General features: G+C 39.5%; 1 protein-coding gene across 1 annotated transcript in view; it reads right to left on the reverse strand.

Moving 5' to 3' along the window:
* Positions 1–7866: 7866 nt before the first annotated feature.
* The window catches only part of psmb10 (proteasome 20S subunit beta 10), a 55936-nt gene continuing 46007 nt past the window's right edge, over positions 7867–17795 (reverse strand). Inside the window, exons 7-8 of the mRNA XM_033647237.2 lie at positions 14020–14171; positions 7867–8398 (exon numbers count right to left, since the gene is read on the reverse strand). Of these exons, the coding sequence (XP_033503128.1) occupies positions 8287–8398; positions 14020–14171 (264 nt within the window). The 3' untranslated portion in view covers positions 7867–8286. The remainder of the gene's footprint in view (positions 8399–14019; positions 14172–17795) is intronic.

Raw genomic sequence — 17795 nt, forward strand, 5'->3', positions numbered from 1 at the left:
AGTGCAGAACCTTTTAGGCCAATTAAATGTTCCATTCTCTGTAGCAGAATTTGATGGTCAATTGTGTCCAATGTCGCACTAAGATCTAGTAAAACAAGTACAGAGACGAGTCCTTTGTCTGAAGCAATCAAAAGATCATTTGTAATTTTAACTAGTGCTGTCTCAGTGCTATGATGCACTCTAAATCCTGACTGAAATTCCTCAAATAAATTATTATCATGGAGAAAATCACACAGCTGGTCTGCGACTACTTTCTCATGGATCTTTGAAAGAAAGGGAAGATTAGATATTGGTCTATAGTTGGCTAACACCTCTGGATCCAGGGTGGGCTTTTTTAGTAGAGGTTTAATTACAGCTACCTTAAAAGACTGTGGTACATAGCCTGTTGATGAAGATATATTGATCATGTCAAATAAGTGAGTGCTAACTAAAGGTAAGACTTCCTTAAGTAGCCTAGTTGGGATGGGGTCTAAGAGACATGTTGATGATTTAGATGAAGAAATCACTGCGGCCAATTCTTGAAGAGAAATTGGGGAGAAGCAATCTAAATATATATTAGGTCTTACAGCTGTGTTTGAGGGTAGATAGGTACTGTCTGAGGATAGGGGGTCATGAATTTTGCCTCTAACAGTTAGAATTTTTGTCATTAAAAAAGCTCATAAAATCATTACTGCTAAGGGATAAAGGAATACAAGGCTCAATAGAGCTGTGTCTCTCAGTCAACCTGGCTACAGTGCTGAAAAGAAACCTGGGGTTGTTCTTATTTTCTTCTATTAAAGCTGAGTAATAGTTTGCTCTGATATTGCGGAGGCCCCTCTTATACGTTTTGAGACTGTCTGCCCAGACTAAACGAGATTCTTCCTGTTTGGTTAATCGCCAGTTCCTTTCAAATGTTCGCGATATTTGTTTTAACTTACAACTTATGCTTCTTCTGCTGCTTCTTCTGCTTCTGCTTCTTCTGCTGCTTCTTCCTCAAAATAAATTGCTCATATGGGGGGCTTAGCACACTCAAAAACTCATGAAACTTTGCCTTGAAGATTTTTGTCAAACTGTGTGGCAAGGCGTCAAATTTTGGTGTACCACCACAAAACAGGAAGAACTTTATAACTCCTGCATACATTGTCCAATCTTTCCCAAATTTCACAGGATTGATGACAGTCCTGCCCTCAACACATCTATGCCAATATTTGATATTACACATAGCGCTACCTATTGGCAACAGAAAGTGCATCTTTTCAGACATTTATCTTTTGATTTATGTGAAATTTAATATTTGATACACAAAAACATGACTTATCATAAGTGCATTCTCCAGGGTCAACATTGAAGGGTGTGTGCATGGCTCGGCATCAGGTTTTAATGTCTCGCCTTGAAAAACAAAATTGCTATAACTTCAGAGTAAATGGTCCAATCTGCACCACACTTAACAAGTTTGATAATAGTCCCACCTGGAACACGTCCATATGAAAATATTCAGTCATACATATAGTGCCATCTACTGGCAACACTAAGTACATCTTTTCAGACATTTATCTTTTTATGTACCTGGAATTTACATGCTGTGGTCTATATTTGATGCACAAAAACACGACATATTATTATGCGTTCTCCAGCACCCTCTCATGGAAAACAGGATGTAGTACAAATTGTAAAATAGGTCATTTCAGCATCTCAGTCCTGCATGCGGTGTCAACTGCGGCTTCATCCAGCATCCTGCCAGCACCCCCGAGTTGCGCGAAGGTGCAAGGGCCCGTTATGATAAAATGAAAAAATTAACCCCAGAAGTGCCAAAACGGACTCTCTAGCGCCACCTAGGCACACTAAAATGGCTGCTGCGGCCCGTAGGAATGTCATAGAAAACTAGCTTGTTCTTCTCATTGAGACCTACAAATCACACACTGACACCCCTGACCTAAACCCAACAGGAAGTGAGCTATTTGCCCTTTCAAAGTAAGATTTTGCCTCAAAATGCTCTTTTTTCAAAAATGATCTTCTCCTAGACTGTTTATTGTATCGGCTTCAAGCACGCACACATGTCAGGCCAACTCCTGCTAAACAGATTTTCTTCATAACTTTGTAATTACTTAAACGGTTTGGATTTTATGGCCTCTTCAAGGTGACATGTCACAAAACCTGACAATCTTCGCGCCACCTAGACGCACTAAAATAGCCACTGCTGCCCGTAGGAATGTCGTAGAAAGACTGAACCAAATCGGGCTTGTTTGTCTCATCAAGACCTACAAATCGCTTACTGACACCCCTGACCTAAATCCAACAGGAAGTGTGCTATTTGCCCTTTCAGAGTAACTTGTTGTTTTTCAAAAATTCTCTTTCTCAAAAAATATTTCCTCCTACACCGTTTATCGTATCGGCTTCAAACTCGCACACATAACAGCTCAAGCCCTGCTGAACAGACTGTCCGAACAACTTTGTCATTTCTCGAACGGTTTGGATTTTATGGCCTCTTAAAGGTGACGTGCCAGAAAACCTCCTGAATGCCTTCGTGCCACCTAGACACACTAAATGGCCCACCGTTTCACATATCAGCTTCAAACTCATACACATCACAGGCCAACCCCTGCTGAACAGATCCTCTGAAGAACTTTGTCAGTACTGGAACGGTTTAGATTTTATGGCCTCTGACAGGTGAGGTGCCACAAAACCTCCTAACGATCTTCGCGCCACCTAGACACACTAAAATGGCCACTGCGGCCCGTAGGAATGTAGTAGAAAGATAAAACCAAAACTGGCTTGTTCATCTCTTCAAGACCTACAAATCAGGCACTGGCACCAATGACCTAATTCAAACAGGAAGTGAGCTAGTGCCTCTGAAAGTAACATCTGACATCTGAAACTTGCAAGCAAGATCGCATTTTTTTGACTCCACAAACATAAAAACCTATATGCCTGTGTTCGGGACAAGTTTATCTCTCTGTTGGCATGTTCAGATTGACGATTAGACCCACGGTTTGGGAATAAAAGAGAGGAGTTTGAGACATTTCAAAGCCACCTCCATCTGCCTGCTCTCACACAGCTTCTCTCTCTCTCTCTCTCTCTCTCTCTGTGACGGACTCAGGATGTTTGAAGGGCAGGGGCACAAGGAAAAAAGGGCACCTACTGCATGACATGGGGCCCCATTGGTGCGCAAAAACAAACAAACAATTGACCCCCTAAACATGTCAAAAACTCACCAAAATTGGCAAGCATGTCAGGACTGGCGAAAAATTTGATAAAATGAAAAAAATAACCCCAAAAGTGCCAAAATGGGCTCTCTAGTGCCACCTACACACACAAAAATGTCCACTGCGGCCAGTAGGAATATCGTAGAAAGATTAAACCAAAACTGGCTTGTTCGTATCATCAAGACACACTGACATCCCTTATCTAAATCCAACAGGAGGAGAGTTAGTGCCTCTGAAAATAACATGAGCAATGGAGAAATTGTCAGCTGTATAGTAGGGCTGTACCCAAATATTCGGATATTCGAATATTCGTTGTTGTTATGAAAATTTGGTATACAATATTCGTTTTTTTATTTACTTTTTTTTTAACATATTTGTTTGGTGCTAAATGTAGTCTTTTTTGTTGTTGGTAAATGTAGGTTATCAATAAAAATCAAAACTTTTAAATGGCATTGTTAAAAATGTGAAAATATAGTATCCTACCAACTGAGCTTGTGGGCACGGCACGCTTGAGCGCATCCGTCTGAGGCTGTGGATCAGTGCCAAGTTTTACCACTTTATCACTGTTCCCTCTAACTTGTAGATGTTTTTCATTATCTTTTGAATTTAATATGAATTATGGAACCGTTTTTGTCAACGTTTGTTTCAACAAGTTTCTTTTGGAGTGTGTGACACAAGTGTGTTTTGAAAACGACCGCGGACTGTCACCTGCTCAATGCATCAGTATCTTCGGATGCCATGACAGTAATAGCCAATAATGTCAAAATATCATTTACAGACCGATTTAACAGACGATCACTGCTCGACCCGCAGGTCCATTTGCGGGTCCCGCGGGTTACGGGTCTACCCGCGCGTCACTACTCAGCTCAGTCTATAAATGCTGTACACAACAGTAAGGCTATAGACATTATATTCTATTCAGGCTGGCAGAACCAGCAGTTCTGTTGTACATTTCAGTTGTACATAGTGTGACGTATTTACCGTCATCAAGTCTGCAAGGGCAGAGACTGCAAGTGGCTGATAGACACCCCTCGACTGTTGTACTTGTTGCCGTGGAAATGTTCAACTGTTGCTGCTGTCATATTCATATATGTCATATAAGTTGATGAGTAGTGCCTATTAATCTGTTCCTGCAGATAATAAGATATAAATCCCTTGTATAGCCTTTTTTTGTGACTGAACAACAATGTATTTTACATCTCTGTAGAACATACAGGCTATACAAGGACAGGACTAAAACCCAATAAATTAGGCATGTACTTACATTAGAAGACCTTTTTTTGTTTTTCAGACTTTTTTTTTTCTTAGTCCTTCTACAACCTATACTTATACATATCTCTGTATCATGATGTGGTTGAATATTATTTCTGGCCTACAAAATTCAAGTAACATTTTAATAGGCCTAACTGTCAATAACTATTTTACACAATTATACATTTTTTTAGACAATTCAAAAACCCACATCAACACATCTGTATTGCAATGAATTGTGGGTTAGTAAATGAGTGAAGTCTGCTGAAGTCTGCACCCCAAGCGGACTCTCTGGAAGTCTGCAGAAAGTCTGCTTGAGGCCCCTTGTGGACCGGTTGAATTGTGGATTTGGACAGCCCTCAGCACTCCTGGACCTCCAGTGAACATGCCTGTAAAGTCCGCGAGTCTGCAAGTGCAGTGAAGTCCGCACGTTTTTGATTCAGCCACAGCCCACTGTCAGGGGGGATCAAAGGGTACAGATGACCCCACCCCAAGGCCAAGGGATGGCTCATGAAAAGGTCTATAGTTGACCTTTAAACTGGATCAAGTACAACAATTTACTCACTGACTTACATAACTGGTTCTCTGGTTGGTTCAGTCCATCTGACAGATAAGGTTAGGTGTGCAATGGGCAGAAATCGCAAGTGCTGGTAATGTAAACATATGAGGCGGACTGCAGCCTGATTAGCAACCTCAGAATGCCATACCAAAAATCAGGGACCACTAAAGTAAAGTGACAAAGGAGTACAGAGAGAACAAGACAATGACAGGAGCAGAGAGGCGATGGACAAATGTCTGCGGGAAAAAAAAGACAATGACACACTCCATATCTTCAGGGGTGGGAATCTCCCTATAGGCCCACCCATCTTTGACGAAAGTGGGACACCCTCCACCATTTTGATTGTTAGGTCTGTCCTGTCTTGTAACACTGTAAATGAGATCATAACTAAGTTCTACTTCTAATTAATGTATATACCTCTTGAACTCATGGACTTTGGCTCTGAGGATCCTCGCATTTTGTACGTCATTTCTGTCAGCTCCATTAGCAGCTAGCAGTGCATCTGATCTGCTTTTACATCTTTTTCCTGCTGCCTCCACTATAGTCTAGATTCTATCGCTTCTCTTTTTCAGCTGAGAAGCAACATTAAAGGTCTGCGCAGATTAAGACTATTAAGTTCACTTTATTTACTACTACTGTGTCATTGAGCGCGTTTACATGCACACTACTAAACCGATCATTATCTGATTTCTGGAGTTACCTGATTATTCAAGTGGTCATGTAAACAGCATAATCCAATAGGCTTTATCAGATAAAAGCCATTATCTGATTATCAGATAAACACACCTATCTTTTTCCCCAATGGTCAGATTATTCGGTGCATGTATATCCTTTAATCTGGTTTCTTTCGGGTTTTGCTATTTTATACTCCCACTCCACTACATTTTAGAGGGAAATATTGTACTTTCTACTCCACTACGTTAATCTGACAGTTTTTGTTTCTTTTCAGATAAAGATTTTTCATAAAATAATATATTTTTATATTCTCAGTGTTTAAATTGTCACTTTTATTTTATCTTACTTATATGTTATGCACTTTGTGTGACAAGTGTATATACAATACACTTGTATAATGCACTTTGCAGTACTTTTACTCCGAATCTACCCAAAGTATGTAAAATTGGCTCCACACTGATAAACTACACATTAGAATGCTCTCACATGTATTTGTTAATGATAAAAACAAACAGTACTGTAAGAATATAAGCCGTCAGCATGGTGAGTGCTTTATTTTGCAAATATATGACTTGCGTACTTTTCGAGGTTTTTCAAGGATATGAGTACCTACTGTAACAGGAAGTTTGAGTTTTATGTCATGTACTTGAGGAGAAATCCAACTGAAGGACTGATAATCAAAAAAAAACACGTTTTTCTGATTATCAGATTATTGAAGTGCACGTAAACGCGTCAAATCGGATTATTACCAATACCTGATTATTCCCAGTTATCTGATTATTGTGTGCATGTAACCGTGCTCGTGTCAACTTTACATTTATTGTATGTGCACAAACATTTTGCACAGATTTGTCAGTTTGGGCCTGATTTTCTGATGTGTTACTCTTTCTTTGTACATGATTTCTTCGGGCCACCACAATAGGACATGTATTGTTTGTTCCTGCCTCCCTTTACATTCTTTAGTGTCTCTGTGTTATGACACTTTGATCATTATCTTAACTCTCTGGACTTCTCTAGCTTCTCTCTGAACTATACAGCTTCCAAATGCAGCACTGTTTTCTCCACTGTTACAACACTTATTCTTTTTCCACATCTTAACTTTGCTTTACACTGCTGTGCTGTGTGCCCCATTCTTGGGCATGTATAACATCTGAGAAGTTTGGGAATGTATTCCCTCACTTTGTGATTCATGCAACATTTGGACTGATTTAGGGAACATTTTCTCAAACTGAACTATTACTGACAGGGTTTCCTTTAAAGTGCCATCTCTTTTGCTCTTAATCCTTCAGGCCTCCACTACTTTTCCTCCTTGAACCTCCTCTTTATTTTCATTCACGTGCTTAGTGGGATTTCAGGAATGACTTCTTTCAGGTTTGCCACTGTTCCTGGGACATGAGCTTTCATCCTTTTCCCTTTTAATGACAACATTCTGACTATCTTTTCCTGCTGTTGTTTGCTAGCTGCATGTATTAACACTCGTTTGATGTTCATAAATCTGTCAAATTTAATTTTACCAATCTCATCTTCAGATGCTCTGGTAAGTTTAATCAGGTGATAGTGCCCACCATCCTGATTGAAATCAGTCAGGATGGTGGGCACTGGTGACTGTCCACTCATTTTTCCTGTGTCCATAATTGTCTATCATTCTGACTGCTTTTCCGTTTTTGTTAACATTGGCTCTGCAGGTGGCCTCACTATCATCCATCCAACTTCTTGCTCTTGGTAGCTTTTCTCTTTCTCTCATAGCCCTCTTAAGCCTCGTTGCTCTAGATTCAATCCACTCCATTTCACTCCCAGTCTCTCCATCTGAGGTAGCTGACATGATGTTACAGAGTATAGTTTATGCTAATCCACCAAAATTAAACCCTACCATGTTTACACATCCCTCCTCCTTCCAACCAATCAGCTTGGAACAAGCAGGCGGGATAAACTATTTTGGGAAGTGCTTGTTGACATATATCGAAATTGCTAAATGGGTGGGGATGTGAGTGACAGCATACACATCACAGCTTTCAGTTTAAGTGTTTGGATATGAATCCCACTGTGAAGCTGGATGACACAGAGAGAAGTTGACTGGAAGTCTGTTTCAAAAGACAGTCAGTCAGATTTTTACTGGAGTAGAATGAGTTTAGAAATATACTTCAAAAATTGTAATGATAATTAAAATGTATATGTCTAGTAATTTTCCAGTACAAGAAATCATTCCAACATCAAGCTTTTAATAAGTGTCATAGTTTGGAGTTACACTGCATTGAGGGAGAGGTAATAGTTTCCAACAGATTTTTAATAAGTCCTCTGATAATTTAAACATAAAACAGTAGGTTTTTTTTGACATACTGTGTGAAAGTGTGAGTGTTTGTAGTCTTTATTTTTTATTAAAAGCCATAAACAGTCTAATAACTGAAACTGAAAACTACAGTCTTCCAGCTCTTCCAATGTGGCTGCCAAATAATTTGCAGGCACTGCAACAAACAAAAGTGTTTACAGGCAATGATGCTGTGAAGATACTGAACAACCTGCTTAAAGTATATTGACCACAGTCTTTCTCTTCATGTAGTATAATGATGTATTACTATATATTTAGTATATCTGATTCCACACAAAGCATTTCATTGTATTTTATTCAGTGTCCATAATCTGAACAGACTCTTCTACCACATCCAGAGAGAACGGGGTCACAGTTTTGGTCAGGACAGCTGTGGTGCCAGGCTTATACCTGTATTGCCCCTCTCTGGAAAAAAAAAAAAAGACAAACAAGGAGTGAAAAAAAGTCTGTTTTGCTTAAAGTCCTCTGTCCTGTGCTGTAAGGTTTGCAATGTACTCTGTAGGTCAAGCAGTGCTGTAGCCAGAATTTTAATATTGATACAGTAGCAGAGTTTAAAGGTAAAATCCATGCAAAAACAGTACACTGTCTCAACACTGAACAGACAGAAAACTGTTTTCTGTCAGAAAGTAAGACTGCTCACTTTTACCCATTACATTCAAAACATGCAGAACACATTAGCTGGACAGTAGCTGGGTGTCAATGAGTGGGTCTCAGGTTTACATTAATATGATATTTGTCCACACAGTTTTCTTGTTTCAGGGACGCATATACTGCAAAGCCTGAATACAGCAAAGCCTGAGGTGTTATCCAACAAGCTTTGGATAAGGTTCTCTACAAACACTTATTTTGCATTTTGTTTAGAACATGTATGAAAGTTTGCATCTGCGTCCACATGATCCTGAGTTTGGGCCCAATGTTTCAAAATATTTCATTCAGATCAGAATGATCTACATTATCTGGATAGGATTAAAACTCAAAATTCGGTATTTCAATACCAGGGCCCAGTTGTTCAAAAGGTGTAATCTGGATAAAAATGATCCGGTTTTGGCAATCCATTTTTTTTCTTCCATAGATCACGTAATCCAGTTCTCTTTTGTCCTGGTTGTTAAAAAAAGAACTGGGTAGAATCACTCTGATCCAGGTACAGACTTTTAAGGATTACCAGTACTTTAGGGGTCGCCATAATTCATACAAAGTAAAAGATCCTTAATTAATTATATTTTGTTTGATATTAACAGCCATTTTGTGGAATATTTCATTAGCAATAAATTCATTATTTTATCCACAACCATGTTAACCTCACCTACTTTGTCATGATACGGTTGTAATAATTCAGGTTGAACATATTGAAACATTTGAACATTTAAACACAAATATTGAAGAGAACAACAGGTTAACTCGATTAACTCATATCGCAGCGGTGCCTGGACAGCGTGACGTGTGTGGTTGTGCTGCTGCCGTGGTCCTGCCAGATGCCTCCTGCTGCTGCTGCCATCATTAGTCATTAGTCATACTTCTACTGTTATTATACACATATGACTATTGTCACACAAGTATACTGTCAGATATTAATATATACTTTCAACATATTGTACCACAGTAGCCAGAACTATAACTATAATATTATTACTTTCATTAATGTTGTTGTAAGCTACTGTCATTACCTGCATCTCTCTCTCTTTCTCTCTCTCTCTCTCTCTCTCTCTCTCTCTCTCTCTGTGTCTCATTGTGTCATGTGGATTACTGTTAATTTATTATGCTGATCTGTTCTGTACGACATCTATTGCACGTCTGTCCGTCCTGGAAGAGGGATCCCTCCTCAGTTGCTCTTCCTGAGGTTTCTACCTCGGCCGAAGGTACCTTTATTCTTTCTTCCACCGCCTCTTTGAGGCAGAATTTGCCCCCCTAAACATGCTCAAAAACTCACCAAAATTGGCATGCTTGTCAGGATTGGCAAAAAAATTGATAAAATGAAAAAATTAACCCCTAAAGTGGCAAAATGGGCTCTCTAGCGCCACCTAGGCACGCTTAAATGGCCACTGTGGCCTGTAGGAATGTCGTAGAAAGATAAACACCCCTGATTTGCCCTGTCAAAGTAAGATGTCGTTTTTCAAAAATGCTCTTTTTCAAAAAATATCTCCCCCACACCATTTATCGTATTGGCTTCAAACTCGCACACATGACAGCTCACACCCTGCTGAACAAAACTTCTGAATAACTAACTCGAACGGTTTGGATTGTATAAGCGCCCAAAGGTGACATGACACAAAACCTCCTGATGATCTTCAAAAGAAAAGATGAGGGGCAACACATCTTAAACTTGCGACCAAGATCGCATTTTTGACTCCACAAACATAAAAACTATATGTCTGCGTTCGGGATGAGTATATCTCTCTGCTGGTATGCTCACATTGACAATTGGACCCACGAATTCGTCTGTATTAAGTGTATGAAAATTTATTATAACATAAATATACTACTCAATACAAATTGTAGAAATAGTGGTGTAAAAATGCAGTTTATCATTCTCTTAACTCTGTAAGTTCTAGTTTTCTTGTTTGACTACTTTTTGAGTTATTTCATTTTTCCCTTGTATTCCAGTCTGAATACAGCCCTCTGCTGGGATCAGGGTAATCCTGATATTTCAGATTGAAGTAATCCTTACCCTATTCAAATATTTGAACAACACTAACTTTGATCCAGATAAAAAACTGGATTGGATTACCTGATTTTATCCAATCACATAATCCTGTTTTTCGTTTGAACAACTGGATTTCAGGAATTGATCCTATCTGATTGAATTAATCCTGCCAGATTACTTTTGAACAACTGGGCCCAGGGTCTAATTGTTTCATTTAGACCCTGGGCCCATTGCATTCTCTTTCTGAAATCCACCTACCCTGAATCTGGCCTTCAACTCGGATCAGGATGATCCGGATGTTTTGGGTCAAAGGATGCCCAATCCAACCAAAAACTTTTAATCAACACATACTGAACATTTGATCCAGATTAAACTTAAACTGGAATGCATGATCTAATATGATAACAAAACCAATTTTTGTTTTTGAACAGCTAATTTTCAAAATTTAAAACAATCTGATAGCCCAGATCCAATCAGATTATTTCTAAACAACTGGGCCCAAAGAGTGAGGTCTCCTTAAACTAGGCACACACTTTACCATTTGAACCCCTTTTTTAAAATGTTGTTTTTTAATTCCAACTTCCAATGTACAAGTAACAACCTTTTTACCTAAACAAGACGCTGACAAGCTAAAAATAGATCTTGATAATACAGATGAAGACGAAATCTGTGTTTCATTTTTGTTGATGAGACATGACAAAAATGTTAGTGGTGGACTACTGGACAATGAAAGCTGAGAACAGCCATGCTTGTAATTATCTTCAAATGCTGTGACAGGCTGGTAAACTCCAGTAAATACTCTGCACCAGGATGTTTCACTAGCCACTAAATGGCAGCGGTGCAAGCAGCCACCAGCTGGTTTGATGCTGTTTGACAGGTAGGTAGGAGGCTCCATCATCTGTGAGTGTAGCTGTGCTGTCAGTAAACAGTCTGAACTCAGATCAGTTTTCTCTGACAGAGATGAAAGTTTAGTTTTAATCACCAACTCCGTGAGAGGACAAGAGTTTAAACCTCCAGACAAACCCGTTGCAGATTAAGAAAGAATTCAGACTTTAATTAAGTTTACAATGAACCTAACAAATCCTAGTTGTCTCAGATTAGTTATTTGTAGTGTCAACGTTTTTGAGACCATGAATATAGAGATGTTGATCTTTTCAAATGATGATCAATAAGTGTAAATCCCCCCTACACCCAATAAGTATAAATCCCCGTTTATACCTGTAAAAACTGCTACAGAAATGACACTTTGTAAATGTGGAGAAATTATTTGCAGTTGTAGAAAAAATTGTCCATATGAAATTTTTATACAATCTGTCACCTTGATTGTAATTTCTGATACATGAATTAGCCTAACTGGATTAGTTTAAAGATAAAAAAATAAAAAACCATAATGACTAAAATGTCATGAATCTTCATCGACTAAAACATTTTAAAATTATTGTTGACTAAAACTAGACTAGAACTATGAAGGATAAAAATGACTAAAATGTGACTATACCTAATAAGTGTGTGTCACTGAAGAAGCCCTGCCTTCAATTCCAGCAAATCATGCACAAAGTATTGTGGGTACGTCATGCCCGCTAAGGATACATGGAGGCATCCTTGAAAATTCTTTAAAGGTAGGACTTGGTCCTTGGATGAATTCAAAGCATCCTTGACATTGTAACGGTACTTAAGTGGGAGTTGATGATGTAGCCTCCTTGTAATTCAGCCATTTAAGGATATTTCTTGACTTTGAGAAGCATAAAGTATTGTCATCCTCCTTTTTCACAACACAGTATGGTGCCCACTTCCTGTTCACAAATTCTCACAGAAGTGCCAAACAGTGTACTAAAATATATTTCTGAAAACATCTTAGGCGAGTCAATACAATAACAGAATCTGGGTTCATATTTGATCAGCACTGCTTGGTTTTACTATTTGAACTAACTTGACCCACTTCTATACTTTCTGTGTCTGTGGTGGTGGAAGGAAAAATCAATGCAGCCAACCAACAGCCCTGGATCCAGCGCAAATCCGCTCAATTAAGTGAAATGCATCATCCAGTGATGAGTAAGATGGAAGAAAGTTAACTAATAATGGATAAGATGTCTTGATGTCATAGTCTGTGCCTTTCCTTCATTCCTCATATGTCAGCTGTTTTCGCCCTCGCCTTTGTTTCTTGTGGTTCCTTGTTTGTCTCTCTGTGTCTGGGTGTGGCTCATCAGTCCAGCTTCAACCCATGACGTCCATTTTTGTTTTTTTGAAAATAAAGCCACTCAAAACTGAACAGCTGTCTGGGTCTCGCTTTTAGGTCCAGTTCTCTCCATTGCATACAACACATGATCCTGGGTTTGTTTATATTCTGTTATCCTAGGGACTTTGTTTTGGAGTTTTCTGTTTGTGTTCCTTGTGTCATGTTAGTCATTCATGTTTAATCTGCTTCCTGTTTTATTTTGTAGAGTCTTTCCTCATGTGTCATGTCTGGTTTTGCTTCCTGTAGGCATTTTTATCTCAAGACTAAGCATAAATCTAAAATAGCTGCCAAAATGAACACTGCTATCAGCGGATGTAGGGTTCATAATTATGTACAGACAGACATCCCAAAGAGAGGATAGAAATCCATTTCTGTAAAAATGGGTCAGTCCAAGCTTTGATTCCCTCCCTCTCTTGGTCTCTCTCTGTCTTGCTCTCTCTTTCCCTCTCTTTCACACACACACACGCATGCACGCACGCATGCGCGCGCACACACACACACACACACACACACACACACACACACACACACAAAGGTAGCAGCACCAATACTGGATTTAGGCTTTACTGTACACTGACTGAGTGAGGAAAAAGGCACTGATCTTGGAGAATCTACTTGTGGCTCTGCTTCAACTGTGCAAGACCCTGAAGGCAGCTAAACAAATTCCTCTGTATGTACGACAGTCAGCTAGAAGCAATTAATTGAGCCAGTTGTGTGGCTCAAAGATTGAGTCAGAAATGGGCTCAAATGGTGCAGTGTATGGCCAGCATTAATATGCAAATTTTATGTAAATTATGCTCTCCTTGCCCATCAAACCACTCCCTTCCATGCCATAACAGCAACCAAAGAAAAAGCTGTCTCTGAAAAATGACTGACATGAAGATACAATCTGAGAGTTTTCATCAAAAAACACCTCAGAATGGAAAAAATATCAACATGAATAAAAATGTTTTAATGCCTGAGGTTAAGTTTTCAGTGGAACTTTTTTTTTCCAGTGCCAATACTTGTTTCTTTGCCAATGTTTCCTTTTTCAGGTCCATCTTGTTTTCAATACCAAGTTTAATTTTCAATGCCAAAATCTGACTGTCGCTGTCTTCCATAGATAGCTGCCTTAGAACTCTGATAAAAGGTACATATGTAATGGCTCACCTTTTGCCCTTTGTTGTGGGCTTGTCGTAGCTTCGCAGGTACTCTACTTCCGCCTCAGTTATAACACACAAGTCCACATTGCTGCCAGAACCAAGGTCACAGAAAATCCCTGCAGCGATGGCGTCTCGTACAAGCTGCTTGGCCTCTTCCAGCTGAAAGGAAAAGATGTTTTTTAGGCAGAATATTAGAAGAGATCAGGAAAGAAGAGGACAAGATTGAGTAGGTACTGAACACTGAATAACTAGATAAGCAATCTATTATCTGGTGGCCATTTTGGAGGATGGAACAAAAATGAACAAATGAAGTTTTTTTGCAATTCAGTCTACAACTTATCCGTTCCATTGACTCACATCTTCTGTATATTACAAGACAACTATACATTGATGCAATGATTGTGATGGCGGTATTACCACCTTAAATCAGCATAACAAACTGACTATACTATATGATTCACTGCAACACAGTTTTTCTCATCATGTTTGCCTTGTGTCTACATTAAAGGGATAGTTTGGATTTTTTGAAGTGGGGCTATATGCGGTACTTATCCATAGTCAGTGTATTACAAACAGCAAGTGGTAGTTGGCACGCTACTGGTTTGGGGCCCCCTCTCGTGGCCCAATTGTTGAAAAACGCTCGCTAAAGTGCCCTCCTGGGAGCCAAAACGTACACTAAAGTGTCCTCCTGGTTGGCAAAACACACTAAACTGCCTTCTTGGGTAGAAAAAACACACTAAACTGCCCTCTTGGCTGGTTAAAACATGATAAACTGCCCTCTTGGCTGGTAAAAACGCGTGCTTAAGTGCCCTCCTGATTGCCAAAACACAACTGCTCTCTTGGGTGGAAAAACACACTAAACTCCAGAAGACTATTAGGACCAAGAAATACTATGAAACATTACTGTTGCAATGACTTTTATGTTGGGCCCTTTTTTGATCTACTGTATATTGAGCCAGAACTATATCTCACAGAACCAGTTTGGATAATCTTGTGCTAATATGGTGTTAAAATGCACTAGAATACAGGAAATGGCATCTACTTAATTGAAAATGTTCTGGAGGAGGACCCCAAGACCGCCCCAGGGATATATTTCCTTCATACATCCATGTCTCTGTGTGTTCTTCACAGTCCAACATTGAATCTACACAGTTCTCGTGGATGCTGATCCTAACTACAAGCTAACTTGAGTAGTCTGTCTAGTTAGTCTGTTTTAAGGCTATATAATGTGCCATTTGTATAACATATAAACATGTCTAAAGTGCCCTCGAAAACACGCGGAACTTAGTGCCCTCTTCAGTGGCGAGAACGCGCTGTATGTGCCCTTTTTGTTCTTTTCACCCCTGCCCTTCAAAAAGTCTGTGCATGCCACTGCACTGCGGGTCAGCTGTTTGGATCAGACTTTCCACACTTCATGGATGAGACAACTATTACATCCATCCATCCATTTTCTAACCGCTTATCCTCTTGAGGGTCGCGGGGGGGCTGGAGCCTATCCCAGCTGACATTGGGTGAGAGGCAGGGTACACCCTGGACAGGTCGCCAGACTGACACATAGAGACAGACAACCATTCACACTCACATTCACACCTACGGACAATTTAGAGTCACCAATTAACCTATTCCCAATCTGCATGTCTTCGGACTGTGCAAGGAAGCCAGAGTACCCGGAGAAAACCCACGCTGACACGGGGAAAACATGCAAGCTCTGAACAGAAGGGCTCCCACACCCGGGATCAAACCAGGAACCCTCTTGCTGTGAGGCGACAGTGCTAACCACCACACCACCGTGCTGCCCACAACTAATACAAGAAAATTTAAAAAACTGAGTGATAATGACAGCGATGAAAAAAATGCCGTTCACTTTAGAGAAAGAAAGGATACCTTTCTAAACCAGGGTATAGAGAAGAAGAAGCTGAATTAATGAATGAATCTTTATTGTCATAACACAAAATGTACAATGAAATTCTATGACTTCCTCGGTGTAAGAACATTTAGAAATGCACACGCACACTGACACACACACACACACACACATAAAAAGTTAAGAGCAACAGCAATAAAAAAAAGGGAGACTGAACAAATTCACAGAGAGAGGGGGGAAACTCCTGCAGAAACTGGAGGCACACAAAGAAAAGAAGCTAACGTGTGAATTGTAAATGCATCCTCACAGACCCAGTGAGCTGCTGCTGCCTGAATGTGGTTACATCACAACCTCAGGATCTTTCTGAATCAAAAGATACCAGCACTTTACACTTTGCCAGCTGTTTGGTAAGTGGTTTCATTTATTTGTAGGTATTAAGCATTATTTTCCCTGATGGTTGGGTACAGCAGTGCTCTTAGTGTTTGTCTCACTTATTTGGCTGTGGTTTTAAATAATCCACTGAGAGAAGTGTTCACTACAAATGCAAAGTTCTCTGTGTTGCAGGTGGAATGCTGGGGCGGTGTTCATAAAACTTCCTAGTACAAAGAGGTGCTCCTAGTAGGGCTGCAACTAACGATTATTGTCATTGTCGACTAATCTGTTGATTATTTCTTCGATTAGTCAACTAATCATTTTATCAAAAAATGTATGAAAATGTTGACAATTGTCGGTCTGTCTCTACCAAACCCCAAAATTATGGCATTTAATGTCTTGTTTCGTGCTCACGTCAAAGGGTTTTAGTTCATCGTCATAGGAGAGTGTGTAAAGCTGCCAATATTTGAACTTAAGAAGCTGCAACAAGAGTATTTTGGGGTACTTTTATAATACTTTTCTATGAAAAATTACTCAAACCGATTAGTCGATTGCTAAAATTGTCACTGATTATTTTAATAGTCGATCAGTCACCGATTAGTCGACTAATCGTTGCAGGCCTAGCTCCTAGTGACAAAATTTTAAGAAAATTCTTAGAATTATGGCGTTTTCTTAGAATTCCCTTTCCCTTTTCGGGAAAAGTTAAAACTAGTGCCTGGTAAAGATAAAAGTTATTCTCTTGCCCTTAAGGGAGCTCTTAATGTCAAAGACTGTCAGGAGTACAGAGGAGACTTCGAAGAGGGTTAAAGTTTCTTAAGCAGAGGAGAAAATGGCAGAAAGACATCAGCGTAGGCCCTGCCCATTAAGTGCAGTTGAACTTGCAAGCAAAACTTTAACTCGCAAGCAAAGAGGACTGATCTGCAAGCAAAAGTTTTTAACTCGCAAGCAAAGAGTACTGATTTATAAGCAAAATGATCATACGTTTTTACTTACAAACTTGATTTTTGATTGCAGTTCAAGAAATATGCTCTCAAAACAGTTTTATATGATTGCAACAAAAAGACACAAAAATACCTCCATATAACTATCTTTTTAAAGAAGTACTTCACTGCTGGAAAGAAGTTTTTTCATAAAACTGGCATGTCTACAACAATACTTTTGAAATTGGTTCTACATGACCAGAGAAAACAGAGAAAAGGCTGTGGTATTCACTTCAAGACTCCTTTCTAGCATTCAAGTAACACACATTGGAACAGGTTGGCGAGTGCCCAGGTGTGTGTCACTGAAGAAGCCCTGCCTTCAATTCCAGCAAATCATGCACAAAGTATTGTGGGTACGTCATGCCCGCTAAGGATACATGGAGGCATCCTTGAAAATTCTTTAAAGGTAGGACTTGGTCCTTGGATGAATTCAAAGCATCCTTGACATTGTAACGGTACTTAAGTGGGAGTTGATGATGTAGCCTCCTTGTAATTCAGCCATTTAAGGATATTTCTTGACTTTGAGAAGCATAAAGTATTGTCATCCTCCTTTTTCACAACACAGTA

This window comes from Epinephelus lanceolatus, chromosome 19, assembly GCF_041903045.1.
Source record: "Epinephelus lanceolatus isolate andai-2023 chromosome 19, ASM4190304v1, whole genome shotgun sequence".
In the NCBI taxonomy this organism is placed as follows: Eukaryota; Metazoa; Chordata; class Actinopteri; order Perciformes; family Serranidae; genus Epinephelus; species Epinephelus lanceolatus.